At 36.8% G+C, this 16,757-nt stretch overlaps 1 protein-coding gene across 5 annotated transcripts in view; it reads right to left on the bottom strand.

Moving 5' to 3' along the window:
- Positions 1-724: 724 nt before the first annotated feature.
- The window catches only part of LOC145990997 (protein-associating with the carboxyl-terminal domain of ezrin-like), a 59,199-nt gene continuing 43,166 nt past the window's right edge, over positions 725-16,757 (bottom strand). For 4 of the 5 annotated variants that reach the window (XM_083126645.1, XM_083126643.1, XM_083126644.1 and 1 more), the window contains 3 exons: positions 9,453-9,593; positions 7,510-7,621; positions 725-2,774 (listed from right to left, as the gene is read on the bottom strand). In XM_083126645.1, the coding sequence (XP_082982771.1) occupies positions 2,206-2,774; positions 7,510-7,621; positions 9,453-9,593 (822 nt within the window). In that variant the 3' untranslated portion in view covers positions 725-2,205. The remainder of the gene's footprint in view (positions 2,775-7,509; positions 7,622-9,452; positions 9,594-16,757) is intronic. The other variant, XM_083126647.1, reaches the window with a different exon arrangement.

Here is a 16,757-nt window from a genome sequence, read left to right as displayed (position 1 = left end):
GCGAGAAAATAACAAAGGCCCATGAAATTTTGTCTTGTGTGGAGCAGCTTGCGACAAAACGATTTGTGCACGTGCCAAGGGACAGACATCTTAATACAGACCGGAAATGGTGGCAACTTGAAGCGAGCAATTAAATGCAATCATCGAATCCTACATTAAATGGTTAATATCGTATTTTCTAACAAATTATTTGCTAGAAATATATTCAATTCACAACATATAAACTGATACATCTGCATAAACTGATAAATTCTACATACACATCGATACACTGATTCTGCTGTAAACTGTTATACTTATAATGCATCGTTACCAGCTTCCTAAATTATAAATGACCGACCTAGACCTATTGCGTACATGGACAAAATCTGCAATCAGATTTTAACTAACAAACAAAATTACTCCTGTCATGTCGGATCTGGTGTGCAGTTGGCCTAACCCTTATAGCACATCTGAAAGATAAAAACAGGAAGCTGAAAAGGGAAATTTTATGATGACTAGGACAAAAATCAATAACAATATTTTAAATCTTAAATACAATGGAACCCCAATTTTTTATTTTCCCGCATCATAGATTCAATCTTCATTCTTTCCAATAAATCAAAATGTCGAAAAAGTTTGATATATTTTAAGGTTTTCACCTTGGTCTTCTGAGGCACCACTGTATATATGTATTACAAAGGGTTTTTATGGAATAACATAAAATAAAAGGTTTCTATAAATAAAAGACCGTCATTTCTTTATAAAGTGATGTTTTTGAATTAAGAAACATGGTATAACAGAAACATACTTCATAGACCAACATTTACTGAAATCAATCTTTTCAAGAACTGTGACAAACCTCTATAAACTCCATTTTGATTGAATCAAATTCAAGCAACACAGTATACAAACTCTAAAAATTACTCAACTTCAATACTTTTAAAGCAAAACCAGTACAAGAAAGTATTTCTAGAATGTCATACATGTCTCAGTAATTCTTCTGTATGTAAAAAAAATGCACAGATGGAGCACATCCTAAATTCTTGTGAAACAACACAGCCATCACAGTGTAAAATATTTTCTTTGAATGAAAACATGTGGTGTCAATATATGTGCATTACAGCTGAGCCAATACTGATGCTGATGAACTGGTACCTGTTACGGAAAGTATTGGTTTGAATTTATTCTCTGATACCAGCTGATACTTCATAGGAAAGCATGAATAAAAAAATAAATAAATAAATAAGTTTCAGTATTTTGCAGGGTGCACAAAAATGCCATGCAACACTCTTGTGGAGTGTATATATCCTGGAAATTATGCAAAATCCAAAGTTTTCATTAAGCTGCAACAGTATTAAATGGAAAAAAAATCTTGTGATTAAGGGCAGGAGAAACAGCTTGTGTCCAGCCAGACGTGAGGAACTTAAACTGCTCCTCCCCCACACGCAAGAGTGGAAGAGGATAAAACTTAGGATTACGCTTATGAGAGTATTCTTTTACTTTTGATTTTGGGAATACCAAACTTACGATGGCGTAGAAAACCACACAAACAGAAAGAGGGCACGTTGAAGATTTGATCTGTCATAGGGAAAAGTCAAAACTCCCATTTGATTTGCTGAAGTTTTATCCTCCATAAGGAAGGCATGGGAATCTGAAAATTGTTATTACCATATTTTTCAAACATCATCTCCAGTTTAGTAATCAACTTGAAAAATCACTTTCATTTGCAACATGGTGATAAATTCATACTCTCTTGTATAGTCGAGTTTCTTTTTAGTAGCAGTGCCCATTCCGACGATATTGAAATAAATGCACAACTGGTGCGAAACTGTCACTCTTCACCTTAATATTGTTATTTTAATATTCCAATGTAATTGTGGAATATTTTAAAAGCAAAATTCTGCTAAATACTGAGTGGAATACTTATGCAATAACATTAGTCAACATTTTAAATATTTTTTGGTTGCTACAAACATTGATGTTGGTGAGAATTGGGAAGAGTATCGGCAACAGTATTGGTATCAGTTCAGCCTTAATGTGTAAGAAAAAAAATTACATCATCTACCTTTGTAAAGTTTGAACAATAAAGACTATGAATCGTAACGTTTGATGTGCAGTTCAATAAACTTCTCTGCCACAAATGTAACTTGATTACCCACAACCTGGAATAAAAGTGCACTTTTCCAATTCCATTTTAAAAAATAATTATTTGTAAAGAAATAATTACAGCCCTTCTCCCCAATCTAAATCATCATCCCATCCAGCTTCTTCAACTTTTTCATTTACAAGGACTTGAAATTTCTTTCCATCATTCCTATCGGTACCCTTTTCAACTTCTTCTATCGCAACACTGAAGGTCGAATGAACACTTACATTATTCTCGGGAGAAACATCTACGATATTTGTTTTAGAAATCACAGGCTCCATATCTTGAAAGAAGTCAATTTCTTCTTCAGTTTGTGACACTTTGATGTCAAGAGATAAAATATCCATGATGGAACTAACACTAGTCTTTGTTGCTGCTTTGGATGTTTGTGAGACACTAGACTGCGCTACCGAAGAGACGTCACCTTCGACAGACACATTGGCAGTTTCCGATGCTGTGGGTTCCTCCCAGTCCGACCATGCATCATCATCTGTTTTATCCTCATCTTCTCCACCGTCAGGCGATGGTCTCTCTGGTAGAAGGCGAGATTCATTCATAGAAAATGAGTATCCACTTTCCGCAATATCTTCCACTTCTTTCAAAGGTTGTGCTTTCAGAGCACTTGGATCCGAAGTTTTATTTGAATCTGTAAAACACAAAAGGAAAAGAAAATAGTGCACTAATGATAACACACACATAAAGAGAGAAAGAATGTTTAAATTAATATCTTACTAGAGAAAATCTTTTGTCACAGTGTCTACTTAACATAATGACAAAAGTCATGCATTGGTATTGATATCACAAAGTATCATCTGGAATTTATTTATTGGTCGACTGATTTGGTTTATTTTACTTCACTTTGCTACCACCTTTGGCTAATTGCAAAGATGGCAATAAGTGATATGATGAAATTGATGAAGGGACACTCACAAAGAACACCCATGCCCAGGCTGGGATTCGAACCTGGGACCCTGTAGCATGCTGTGCTAACAACTCTGCCAGAGAGCTTGGCTCAGCTGAAATTTAATCGCAGATACCAACCAATACATTTTTGGAGTTCAAGCATCTTGCGGAATCTGCAAAGATGCTACACAACACTTACAGAGAATATAAATATCCTGAAACTAAGGGAGTATGCACAATTTTCATTATTTTTGCAACAACACTGAAGAGAGAAATGGATTTCGTGATTAAATAATTATCTCCAGTGAAATTATGAATAAAGCAAAATTCTGATAGATTGCCATGAAAAAAAAGGTAAAGTGTTCCCCTGTGCTTAGTACCATGCCATGAAGGCATATAGGGGGTGTGGGGGTAACGCCCCACTTTCTTGATCCGGTCGTAAGTTGCCATGATATAGTTGGAATGGGAAATTTATGTTTTATAAATATTCTGAACCACTTCTAATTGCTGAAATTTTCAAGTAATTATATCAGTGGAAATCTGAAAGAGTATTAGAAGTACTATTGGCATCTGTTCAAAGTGAAAAGTGATATCATGCTAGCCCTAGAAATTTGTTTAAAATATGTCAAGAAAATCTTGTTTTAGGAATTTCTCAAACATTAAAATTTTAATTTAAACTCACTATTGCCACATCTTATTTCTTTTAATTAATTTAGGATTCAGAATAAATGGTATACTTTACAGCTTTACAGAACATATAATAATAATGTTGTTTTACCTATAATAGGACAGTCACAAAGAAATGGATGACACACACTTGTCTCTCATTAATATGTGCATCATTATGAACATGTACAGGGAGTCTACCAAAATAACAAATCCAAAATACTTGACTTTTTCTTGACCTTTTTCCCCCTCCTTAACATTTATTTAAACGACCCCACATAGCTTGAAATTAAGAACATCACGCATACAAGAACGTAATTCTTGAGAAACAAGTGAACAAATCATAACCACAACTCAATACAATATTCAATTTCCAAATATACCATTTTACCAAATTTCAGTACAGGTACATAACAATATAAATCCACTATACCGTAAAAAAATAGGAAAAATTCTTGACCACCAGCATAATTTCTTGACTTTTTTGACCTCCCTGTTGATTTCTTGACATTCCTGACTGGCAGACACCCTGATTTACCACTGAACAATTACATCCTTATTCATCTTATATTATACCTTTGCTCCAAGGATGTATTTGTATGTGTGTGTGGAGGGGAGGGGGTCTGCACTCCTCCCCGAAAGGCTTACCAATTAAATAATTAAAACATACGTCTTTAGCATTTGTTTCCGCCGAACTTATTCCAAGGCAAGATTATATTCAGGGTGGCCACTCTAGGGCCATGATAAAATTCAAGTATAATTCCCGGTTTTCAAGGTAAACTTTCCAAATTAAAATATTCAATTTAAGGTGCAGAGTTTACATTTGCCATTTTACAAACTCAGACTTGAAATATATCTACAAACACAAGTCACAAATGTTACGGAATATACTAATTACAAAAAATTGTTAATTGTATAAGGATTTCAAACTCAAATTCAAGATATCTTATTTTGCAATAATCTTCCCTCTGTCAGATAGATTGTTCCGCAAAGGACACCAACAAAGTAAAAGGATTAAAATAATTCTGTTTTATTTTCCACGCAGCTTCCTTTTTTCTTCCCCCATAAACATAGAAGTTAAACTGTGAAACACTTGCCTCGGAACATTTGTAAATGTATGAATTTATCTGGATTAATAAAAGTTGCAATTTTTCACGTCTACGGAGAAAAATTCATGTAGAATTCACACATAATTCCCAGAATTCAAGGAATTCCCGGTGAGTAGCCACCCTGATATTGGGATCTTACCACTTTGAACAACAGTAGCAAAGAAGATTTATGCACACTACTACCACAAAATAATAAGGAACCAGTTTCCCCCCCCACCCCACTTTTTGCCCCACACTATTAACTCTTTATGCTAAGTCTTGTTCTTACACATCTTTCATTCATCTTCATGGGCAATTTCATTAAAATAATAATATTATTATTTCTTAACATAAATTCTTATGTATTTGTTTGGTAAAAATTCACGTGTGACCACAACCAAGATTCCTCAGGGTTACAGCTAAGCCACCAACTAGTAACTCTACCAAATGGTTCTGCAAGGAAGTACAAATGCTTCGTGTAGAAATTAACTTAAATGCTTCAAAACATGCTGCCGACGAAGCCACCAGACGAGTGGCGAAATTGATCGCTGAAAAAACTTACGCAGAAAAATGAATAGTAAGTTTATCAGAGTTAATTAAGAACAGATAGTTATTACAGAATCTCCATTGCTTGTTGTATTAAATTAACAATAAAAATAATCTTACCTTAACAATCCAAAACTCTAATTTAACCTAGATTGGTTTCGATAAGTAAATATTTTTTATCAGTATAAAAAAGTGAAGTAAAGTGTTCCCCTGTGCATAGCACCACACCATGAAGGCGTATAGGGGGTGTGGGGGTAACGCCCCACACTTTCTTGATCTGGTCGTGAGTGGGGGTGATGTGATCAGCATCACGCCCCTGACCGCCTTTACCCCCCAGGGTTTCCCCCAGGTACCCATGTTATTCGACGCTGGGTGGGCGCCAGGGCCGCTTCCACCGTTAGAAAAGTTCCCGGATTTGAACCGGCCGGGGATCGAACCCGGGACCTTTAGCATGGTAGTCAGACGCGTTACCGACTGGGCCACCGCGGCCACCTTTATCAGTATGCTTATGCTTATTAAGGATGGCCCCGAGATGTTATGTAAGTGTAGTGTCTACAGCAGTTATTTAGTGTGGTATTCTAGGTTATTAAATTTATGGGTTGTTAATGTAAGACCATGTTTATTAATTTATTAAAAAATGAAATTTAACAAAAGACGTAATTGAATTGTAATTTGATTTCTGTACTTATAGTTCCTGCCTAATGACTAGTCCGCCAACATGTATATCTCAGATATTTGAGCAGACTTCCCCCTCTCTTTATAATCCTTGCCACCCCCACCCCTCCAGTTTTGTCACCTAATCGCCGCCACTGTAAGGAACCTAACATTTCATAAATTGGATCTGATATTCTTTTTTGTTATTCAATAAATATTCAATTCTTTATCCAATTTACGTTAATTTCCATGCCAGGCCAGTTGTTTATATACAAGTTTTCGAGATCTTAAATACATCTAAAATATTAATTTAATATTTTAATCAATACTATTATATTAATTAATTTAATATATTTAAATTTAGACAGTTTTGTAATAACAATTATTATTATTACTTTTATCATTATTATTTCTGACACACATGGTTTGAAGCTCCCCTGCTTTGCTCCTAAGTTCTCCTGCTTCCCCTTTCCTCCCACCCTCTCTTATGTTTTATGAATGTATATAAAACTATGTAATATGATCAATCTTTGTTTCAAAGGGAAGTACCAAAATAAAATGCTGACAAAAAAGAACAAAAAATTTACTGCTATCACTCTTTTCTTTCTAATTTGATTATTTTACATTGCTTTTCTACAACTTGGGTTAATCATGATTATGAAGATGAATGAAGAACAGATGAAATGGATGATGAGACAAACATTACCCTGACCACTTATATCAGAGTACTGATTGATGAACAACTTCATTTATAGGATTATAAGTACTTACAATTTATTTTTTTCAGAAATATTGTCATTCTATTAGAAAAATAGCAGGTGTAAAAATTCCTGAAAAAGACTTAAGATTTGAAACACTGACTACACTACACGGTGAGGCAAAAGTCCAGCACCACTATATTAATTTGAAAACGGATTGATGGAGGACGATGAAACTTCGAATATGGGTAATGGGGGTGGGGCCAAATGTGAACTTCAACTGTCAAAATGTTCTCACCAAATAAAGTTAGGGGGAAAATACCTGCATATTCTTGTTTCTGAGAAAACACACACCTTAAATGATGTGCCACATGACCCTCTTCCCATTTGAAAATCTGAAGGTAATTCCAAAATGGCGGCTTTCAAGATGGCTGCCACGATGCATACTGGTCCCATCACGTGTGCCCCAACCCCATTACCCATATTTGAAGTTCCATCGTCCTCCTTCAAGTCACTTTCAAATAAAAAGGGTCGTGCTGGAGTTTTGTTTCACCCTATATTGCAGCCATTTGACTTTTCTTGTAAAACGTAAAATCTAAAACATATTGTAAAGTGTAGATATTACAATTGCAACAAATGGAACCAATCCACACACTTCTTCAACTTAATCATAAACTAACCTTCATCAAACTTGACTGCCTACTGATCTTACTGTTTCTAATAAGGGTCATTTCACTCACAAAAACAATGTGTTTGCTTTTCTAGGTTGGTGGAGAAGGAGAATTCAACTTTCTTATATGAAAAAAAAAAAAAAGCATACATTTACCTTTCACAGCAAGATCTAGGGCTTCCGACTTTAGGCCTTCTGAACTTCTTGAAACTCCACTCTTCTTTGTCGCTACTTTGGATTCTTTTTTGAGAGTATGTTTATTGATAACCTGATACAAAGAATCATTTTTAACACTTCATTCAATATTTTGACACATATATTCTATAACATGAAACATTTTCTGCACATGTAAAAAATTAGTTATTATTGACCCTAAGATTCGATACCCAGTGGAGGCAAGTGGACTTAAAGGGGGAAAAAATCATTGATCCTAAGCTTTATACTTCTGTTGTTGATTATTCTTTTCACAATAGAGTAATATATGTGTGTGTTCATATATTCATTAATATTCATTTCTGTATGAATATTTTGTTTCATCATGCCATGCTGAAGCGTTGCAATTTTTTTAAAAAACAAATGTTTTTTATTAATACTATTATTATTTTTTGTAAGGCAAAATAAAACAAATATAACATTTATACGAGGGTTAAGTCATAAGTCATGGCAACTATTTTTTTTCTCGTGAACAGGGGAAAACACGAAAAATTTAAGATATATGTTTGAAAGTGTACGGAATGTACCTTCGAATGAAGCCACCAGATGAAGTCTGGATGGAGGAGACTCTCGTAGGGAAGAGGCAGAACACAGGACATTGGACAACAGTGTTTTATTATGGCATGAACAACAAGTACACAAGACTACACTGTTTAACAACCTTCAAACTATTCACCCAGGTTATCCACTGTTCGTTGTCAGCGATTGTGTAGGCATTGAATACCATCCGCTGCGACCCGAACCCGCGACCTCTCGGTTTCCAACCTGTCAGGCTATCTTCCTACGTTCTCCCCTTATCACCCTGGCTTAGCTGCATGTGCAACACCTCTTGCCGAAATACTGTTACGATCTCTTCTTTGTTGGCAAACCGTTTCCTACGCAATGGCTTCTTCACATTGGGGATGAGATCATAGTCACATTGACTTAAATCAGGAGAATAAGGCAGGTGTGTAAGAACCTCCCATCCCCAGCGATGTAAGTGATGCCTAACAATGTCCGTCATGTGAGCTGTCGCGTTATCATGTTGGATAATGGCATTGTCCAAAAGTTCTGGATGTTTGGTCCATGCTGCACGGCGCAATTGTGACATAAAAAATGAAGTGTAATACACTGCATTCACAGTGTGCCCCTCACGAACTGGATGGCACACAAGAACACCTTGACAGTCGTATGCCAGAATGACCTCCATTTTCGAATGCTGTCACTCACCGACTGAACTTGGGTGCATGCTTACTACCCCACCGTTGTTCACATACACCATCTGGTGGCTTCTTTCGAAAGTACATTCCATACACTTTCAAACGTATATCTTAAGATTTTTCATGTTGTCCCCTCTTCGTGAGAAAAGAAAATAGTTGCCATGACTTATGACTTAACCCACATATATAACTGAGGGTAATCAGTCAGTGCCTTCAATGTGCATTGTGCATTTTTATATACCATAAACAAAATGATTTACCAATACTGTCTAAGATGATTTATGAATACTGTCTTATCATTTTTATCATTTGCTACGAACTACATGAAGGAAAAGTAAATTATTTCTGAAATAAAATATTTATTTTAAATATTTAATGTAACTTTTTAGTCAAAGAAAAATAATTATTCTTCTCAAAATTTCTAATTGAGGTGGATATGTTACACAACATTACATTAAAATTCTGGTCCATTTTTTTGTCATGTCAAATAAATTTTTCAACATCATTGTTCTTCCATTACAATCATAAATTACACATATGAGCCCCAAATTCCCTTAAGAACTTTTTACAAACTGACTGCCACATATTTAAACACAATTTGCAGAACTCAGGAGGAATGACAAAAAAAAATACACTTTAGGTGAAGGATTCTCACTTCACATGCATACAAAGCATAGAAATATATACCTTTGGTCTCCCGTCTGTGAATAATTTCCCTCTCTTCCCTCCTATGACGGTTGCAGCACCCAGCAGAGGGACTAACTCAGCCAGGGCGTGAAGAGTTGAACTCACTAGACGATCATTGGTGTCCTTAATACCCACAAGAAGCTGGTCAAGAAAACAACAAAAGTAAGAAAACTTCTACTTAAACGTGTCATTTTATTTTGCTCCAGACGGCTCACCCTATATTGTGGTTCAACAGCATGGACAAAATGCGTAAACCTGAACATATCTCAGGGATCATTCTGTCATCAACAGAAAGAAAAATATGAGTGCTGAATGTATTATGTACATTGTACTCAATCGCCCTCCCCTCTTCTTTAAAGAGATCTAGTCTTCTCTGATATACAATTGATTGATTGATTTGTTGTTTTAAGTCCACTTTATGCACAGAAAGGCTAATCGGGACTGGACCTACAGTTTAAAGTGGGATCCGAACCACTTGTGCCTCCACTGGGTACCGAACCCGGGACCCCTTGATTACAAGGCAACCACGCCACCACTGTGCCATCGGGGAGGCCCTCTCTGATATACAAGCAGTGGCTGCCACTCATAAGGATGATATGGATGCCGCACTGCCGTGTGTAACCACAAGTGAACAGACATTACATTAATATCTATGTATAGTTTTCGCATTATTTGATTTGCAAATATTTCGTTGCTCACAGATCGATGGGTAGTCGGTTTTGTATTATTTTTATCCTGCGATAGTTGTGAAGTTTGCAGGCCACCGTGTAGGAATGCGAGACTTGGATCTTGCAGCGAGAGAAATCTGACAGGGCACCGTACTCCACGTGTATGTGCTCTATGTCGCTGTCAACATTCTCTGGCGAGGCAAGGCAGCTGGGAAGAACGCATGGGAGGACGATGGTTTTCGTCGTCCTAAATCCCAGCCCCTACTGAAGCTGCCCTCTCTTCCCGGAGAAATGTAAACAATGAAGAGTTGCCACAAGCTAGGACGTTAACATAAGAAAAAAAATCCCTATTCCATAAACTTATTCACTCATGACATTAGCGTAGAGTAATAAACAAGGAACGAGGAAGAAATGAATTATTGGTAATTAAAAAAATACTGATATGTTTGATTTTTGTTATTTAGCATCGCTTTTCTGCCACTTTTGGATAATCGCGACGATCAGGATGTGTGATGATATAATGAAATTCTTGAAGGGACATTCACAAAGAAAACTCAACCCATCCTGGCATCGTAGCATGTTGTTGTAACCACTCCACCATAGGCGCCGATTCCATGGGGCTTAGGTGGGCTCGAGCCCCCCCAATGTTAATGATGCATGGTGTCCGATTAATCGGACACTGACATATTTGCATTTTCTGTAACACTGTTTCACTTTAATTGGTTATATTTATCAAATCTAGTTCCTTGGTACCTCTGTGATGCATATGTCACCCCACGGGTTTGGCAACATTGTAAATTTCCCGCCAAATTGTAAGGGAGTGAAACATATAGAGTGAGCTGTACTACGTTTCTGCGTAACGGGAAAGCTAATTTCAATTCATATGTAGTAGCTGACATTTATCCGAGATGTGTTTTGACAAATATGAATAAGAGACATTAGTAATCAAACATGTAACATTAATTTCTGCATTAGTTTTATCCCTGAGCTGCTATTGCGAGAGAAAATATAGTGTCCGATATATCGGACACTGTGCTCATTGAGCACTTTATGCAGATTTTCCATTTCCTGTAAAATTTTTGATACCTTTGATGTTTAGACATTGTCAATGTATATGTGTGTGTGTGTGTGTGTGTTTGTGCATTAGTGTGTGTATGTATATATGCATGTATGTGTGCATGTTTATGCATTAGTGTGTGAATGTGTGTGTGTGTGATCAAATTTTGACCACTATGGAGAATGAAGATATGGAGGAGGAGGAGGAACAACTCATTTATGTTACACCACCAGTGGCAAGGATACAGACGAAGACAGTGATAAATCTATTGATGAGCATGCGGCCAAACTAAACAATTTTTGGCGAAATACGCTAATGAGTGTTTGTGAGGTGCAAACTAAGATATGAAGTTGTGTTGATTGTGAAGGTTCATCCAGTAATGTAGCGTCTACATCTACCACTACACATAACACTGGTGCTTCAAAAATAATAATAATAATAATAATAATAATAATAATAATAATACGTCTTCAGACAAAATCAAGACCCTTGTGGAAGAAAAGTCTACCTTCAATCTAATTACAAACTGAGTGCTGCCCTATTGAACCATCTGAAGTAGCACGAAACTGTGAATCACCATTAGACTTTTATAATTTATTTTTTGATGAGGACATGCTAAATCTTATAACAAATCAATCCAAATTGTATGCTTCGCAAAAAAATATTGATCTTGATTTGACGAAAGAAGAACTTCTTGTTGTTCTTGGTGGTTTCTTGTTGTCAGGTTATGCAAAATATTCAAACAGACGTATGTTTGGTCAAAAGAAAAATATACTCCTTCGATACTTTCTGAAATCATTCCTTGTGATCGGTTTGAGACTATTCTGCATAATATTAATTTGAATGACAATTCACAAATAGATGAGTCCGATCGTCTGTACAAGATACGGCCATATTTCGAGAAACTTTTCTTCCTCATCTTTCGAACATCATGGGGGTGTGGACGAAATACTTTCCATCAACGAGAGTATGATTCCTTACTTCGGGAGACACTACGCAAAACAGTTCATTAGAGGAAAGTTGATCCATTTTGGGTTCAAGAACTGGGCAAAAAAGCTCTAGTAGTGGTTACATGATAGATTTACAGTTGTGCACAGATACAATCTGATATCGGACCACTGTGTTCTATACTGTAATAATAATAATTTTGTGTATATTTGTTGATTTCTATTGCGAATGTTTCCATTTGTATTGTTTCTTCGAAATATGTGTATGTATTTATGCAAACATACACATGACCAGTGGCGACGATTAGGGGGGCAGTTGCCCCCCCCCCCCATTTTTCGTCACTTTTGCACCTGCACTATGATAAACCTAATCTGCAAAGGGAAATATACTGTCTTTGCCCCCTACATTTGGCACCTTGCTCCCCCTGCCGCCCGGTTTTGGAACCCAATATCCGCCACTGCATATGACTGATCTTAAGTGTTTTATTTTCTTTTGGTTACATATTTTGCACAGCAATACTTTTTCCTTGGGACAGCTATTTATAGACAAAACATGAAAGTGATCATTGTGCACAGTGTCCGATTTATTGGACACACGGAAGTGATCGTAGTGCACAGTGTCCGATTTATCGGACGCACTGTATCTCTTACATACAGTGCAAAAATAAAAATGTATCGTATATTGTCTTATTTGAATTGTACTGATACCAAAACCATGAAAAAAATTTCATGAAAGTGGTTTGTAAACTTTATGCATTAATGGGTTAAGAGGATCTAATGTATTATTTTTCTTCTCTTGTAAAGTTTACTCTGAATTTTGCCACATGAACTTAACTTTAAATACACATTTGAAATGTTCTAGACCATCAACTTTGGGGGGCTGAGACCGCTAAACCATCAACTTTGGGGGGGCTATGACCGGAAACAGCAAAACACATAACTTATAGCTATATACTAAGTATGTATATAATTATTATTTACTATTATACATATATTAATCAGAGACATAATGAATTTAGCCAACGACTTGTTAAAGACTCTTTGGGAATCCCCTAAAAGAATGCAAATATTTAGGAATATTATTGATGTGAATGAGAAGGCTGGCCATACTGGACTGCGACCACTTTGCCGTCGTCGGTGGACGTTGAGAGCCTCCAGTATGCAACAGATCTTAAGGAACTATGAAAACCTTCTCAATTTTCTTGAGAATTTTTCTGAAGAGGATTCCTGACGCAACATTAAAATGTGCTGGATATCTGGAGACAATGCTTCACTTCAAGACATTTTTCTTTCTCTCCCTCTACTGCCATGTGATGGGCCCAATAGAAGAGGTAAACTGTAAGATTCAGTCTCCACGCATTGGTGCTACAGAAGTGGAATCAAAACTAAAATACTTGACTGACATCTTTCAAGAAAAGCGAATGTGTTTTGAGCAGTTCTGGCTGAAATGCACAAAGGGCAAACCGAGCCTCGTTGAGCCAGAATTGCCCCGGCAACGTCACGTCCCTAAGAGACTTGAAAATCCTGATGCTGCCAAACATCACAAGTTCTACACTCCAAAATAGTATTATAAATCAATATACACTGACGTGTGTGACACAGCAAAATCATGTGTTAAACAAGGACATGAATCTACAGGGCTACAAAAAGTAACAGCCGTAGAGAAAGAATGCATCTCAGTTGTGAACAGTTGCACAACAAACTTTCAGCAAACGCGGGAATTCTTTCGCAAAGATTTGGATGCCGATAAGTTCTCCTTACACATGTCCATGCTTGGTGATATCGCCAAACAGAAGAAAGTGGTTCTAACTACCATGCGTGACATAAGAAAGTTTCTTTTGGAAGACAGCACCCTCCAGGAGCCAAATTCATGATGGTCCACAGCCGAAAGGTCATTCAGTGCTATTAGCCGACTAAAGACATATTTGAGATCTACAATGAGGTAGAAGAGACTAAGCGGCTTAGCGGTACTCCACATACATCAAACTGTGCTTGATAATTTGGACCTGAGACCGCTCGTTAATGAGTTCATAAAAAATAACCCACTGCGTAGAGAGAATTTTGCTTTATTTTTAAATCATGTTCATATGTTTTAGTTGTGTATGTCAATTTATATCTTAGTGCACATGCTATTTTTTTTATTATTGCAAAATTAAATTTAAAAAGTACAATATTGTAGCAAGAACAAAAAAGTAAAACCATTTTCCTGCGATTTGTGTTAGCATTTATGTAAATAATTAAATAAAACTGTTAAATATTGTAAATATTGTTTATTTTATGGGTTATTTGCAACCCATCACATGTCTGTTGCAGACATTAAAACACACCCATGCCCTCGCCGGGACTCGAACCAGAGACCTCTTGATCAAAGCGGGTTGAGTCTACCACCCAACACGCTCGGCCACCGAGGTCAGCATAAAACTGTTGGGTTGGCCTCTTAATGTAAATACATACTTTTCAATAAAAATGTTAATTGTTATCTAAAAAACAAATGAGCAGACACAAAAGACATAAAGAGACTTTGAAACATTTTCTAAACGTTTTTCATGTTACATTTCATTTGCATGAGGAATATAATAGCTGCTTAAAAACTGCTATACGAAGAGGTATTTTTTATTTTTTAAAAAGAGAGGGAGTGAGTCATTCATTCATTTCCTTCAGTGATCAGAGCCCCCCCAATAATTTTGACAAGTTGGCGCCCCTGCACTCCACCACTGACTGATTGATTGATTTAGTTTATTTTACTTCGCGTGTTGTGCCTCTTGGCTAATTTGCAAAGATGGGGATGAGTGATGAAATGTTGAAATTGATGAATGGACATTCACAAATAACCAAGCCCGAGCGGGATTCGAATCTGGGACCCTTGGCATCGCAGCGCAATGTGCTAACCACTCGGCCACAGGGTCAGGCCACTCCAAAACTGAAGTCAGCTACTGGTTCTTGTTACTTGCGAAGTTATCAATCTCACATATGCGTTGTTTATATTTTTATGTGTGTTCAGTGGGAAGTGCATTTTTATTACAATGATGTAGATCTAAAATAAAGGGTGTTTCAAAAATATGGGACATTTTGAAATGGAAAATAAAAGAAGATGAACTTCGAGGCAATTCATGCAGATGAATAGTACAGGGTATGCAATTAACTGTAAACATGTTATTCATTCACAAAATGGCCTTCATGTTTTGAAGATGATGTCAGTAAGATGGCTACCATTTGTGTGTACAAATTCCTGAAGTCGTCGGGGAACATCGTGCATTGCTCGATGGAACATGTCCGCAGGAATCTGGTTGATTTCCTCACAAATTTGTGTCTTCAGTTCTGCAATTGTTGCCGGTCGATGTTTTTGTAGTTAGTTTCTTAAAACTTGTGCATGCCGTTGCAGCTGATAATGTCGCCGAAATTCTCAACGTGCAGCATTGATACTGTCGTTATTCTTATCATACGCTTTCACAGCGTATGCATGCCGTGCACCACTCCACTGCTCCATGATAACTGAATTGCACTGCACCTACTTCATGTTTTGTACGTTACGTGGTGCCACATTCCTCGCAGTGTTGCCAAGTTACAATTTAAAAAATCCCATATTTTTGAGACACCCTTTATATGTTTTGATTAGCACATTACTAAAAATTCCTGAAAATGTGGTAAAGTTGTCTGGTAACTTCCCTTTTCTATTTCTTTTCCTCTGTTAGTTACGCTCTGTTAGAAAATGCTATGGCTAACTGTTAGCATTCTAATTCTTCCATCCTTCATGATGCTTTTAATACTGTTAAATAAAAAGTGCTGCTAAGATGTAAAACATTATATTTGATAAAAAACGAATATTACAATTTATCACGTTGGCTGTTAAATAAATTACAAATTCATCATTGCTTGTCGGCAGAATATCGCCCCTCCAGTTTCGTTCACCACGAGCCACCAATGTATACAAGAACAACTGTGATGCTGACACCATATACTTATGTGACAATAATATGTTGATGTCAGAAGTGACATCTCATAATTATCATCCATTAAGTCAATTGTGCTTATATTTTCCTGACTGCAAAACATACATATTTTTAGCAGAAAGAAGTTAACTTTCACTGTCCTTTTACAAAGTGTTAAAAAAATAACAACAATATTGACAGTTCCAGCGTTTCTTTCAGGCACCTTTCCGGGGGTGCTCCCCCGGAGGAATTCTACCACCCCCTCCCCTGGACAAAATTGTACAATAAAACCGAAGTATATAAAACTTTTCTGCTACCGTTGTTTCCCTCACATCGGACCGCATTACTTTGTATGGCAAATATTTTTTCCTTTATATTTCCCTCTGTAAATAACAATGCCCACACTTGTCCAATCTTACAGATGAAGCAGAATAAAACTGGCAACTGCACTAGCCTTATCTCCTCTCTTCCATCTCGAATGTGCAGTAGTACTTTCCACACCAAAAGCGCCAACTAGTTGTCATCAAAGCCGACGTGGTATTTATTTGTAATTTGCGTTTGCAGGATATTGCAAATCAGTGTGAAAACATCAACAGTGATCTGCAAAAAAGTATTCGGCGCGAACTGAAGAATATCGGATCTGAGGTGCACCTGGTTGCTGATGAAGATGATGGGAAAACCTTCTGTGGGATGAAGGAATAAGC

Source organism: Lepisma saccharinum, chromosome 8, assembly GCF_977018435.1.
Source record: "Lepisma saccharinum chromosome 8, izLepSacc3.1, whole genome shotgun sequence".
Classification (NCBI taxonomy): Eukaryota; Metazoa; Arthropoda; class Insecta; order Zygentoma; family Lepismatidae; genus Lepisma; species Lepisma saccharinum.
This window is presented reverse-complemented; position numbering and strand designations above follow the sequence as displayed.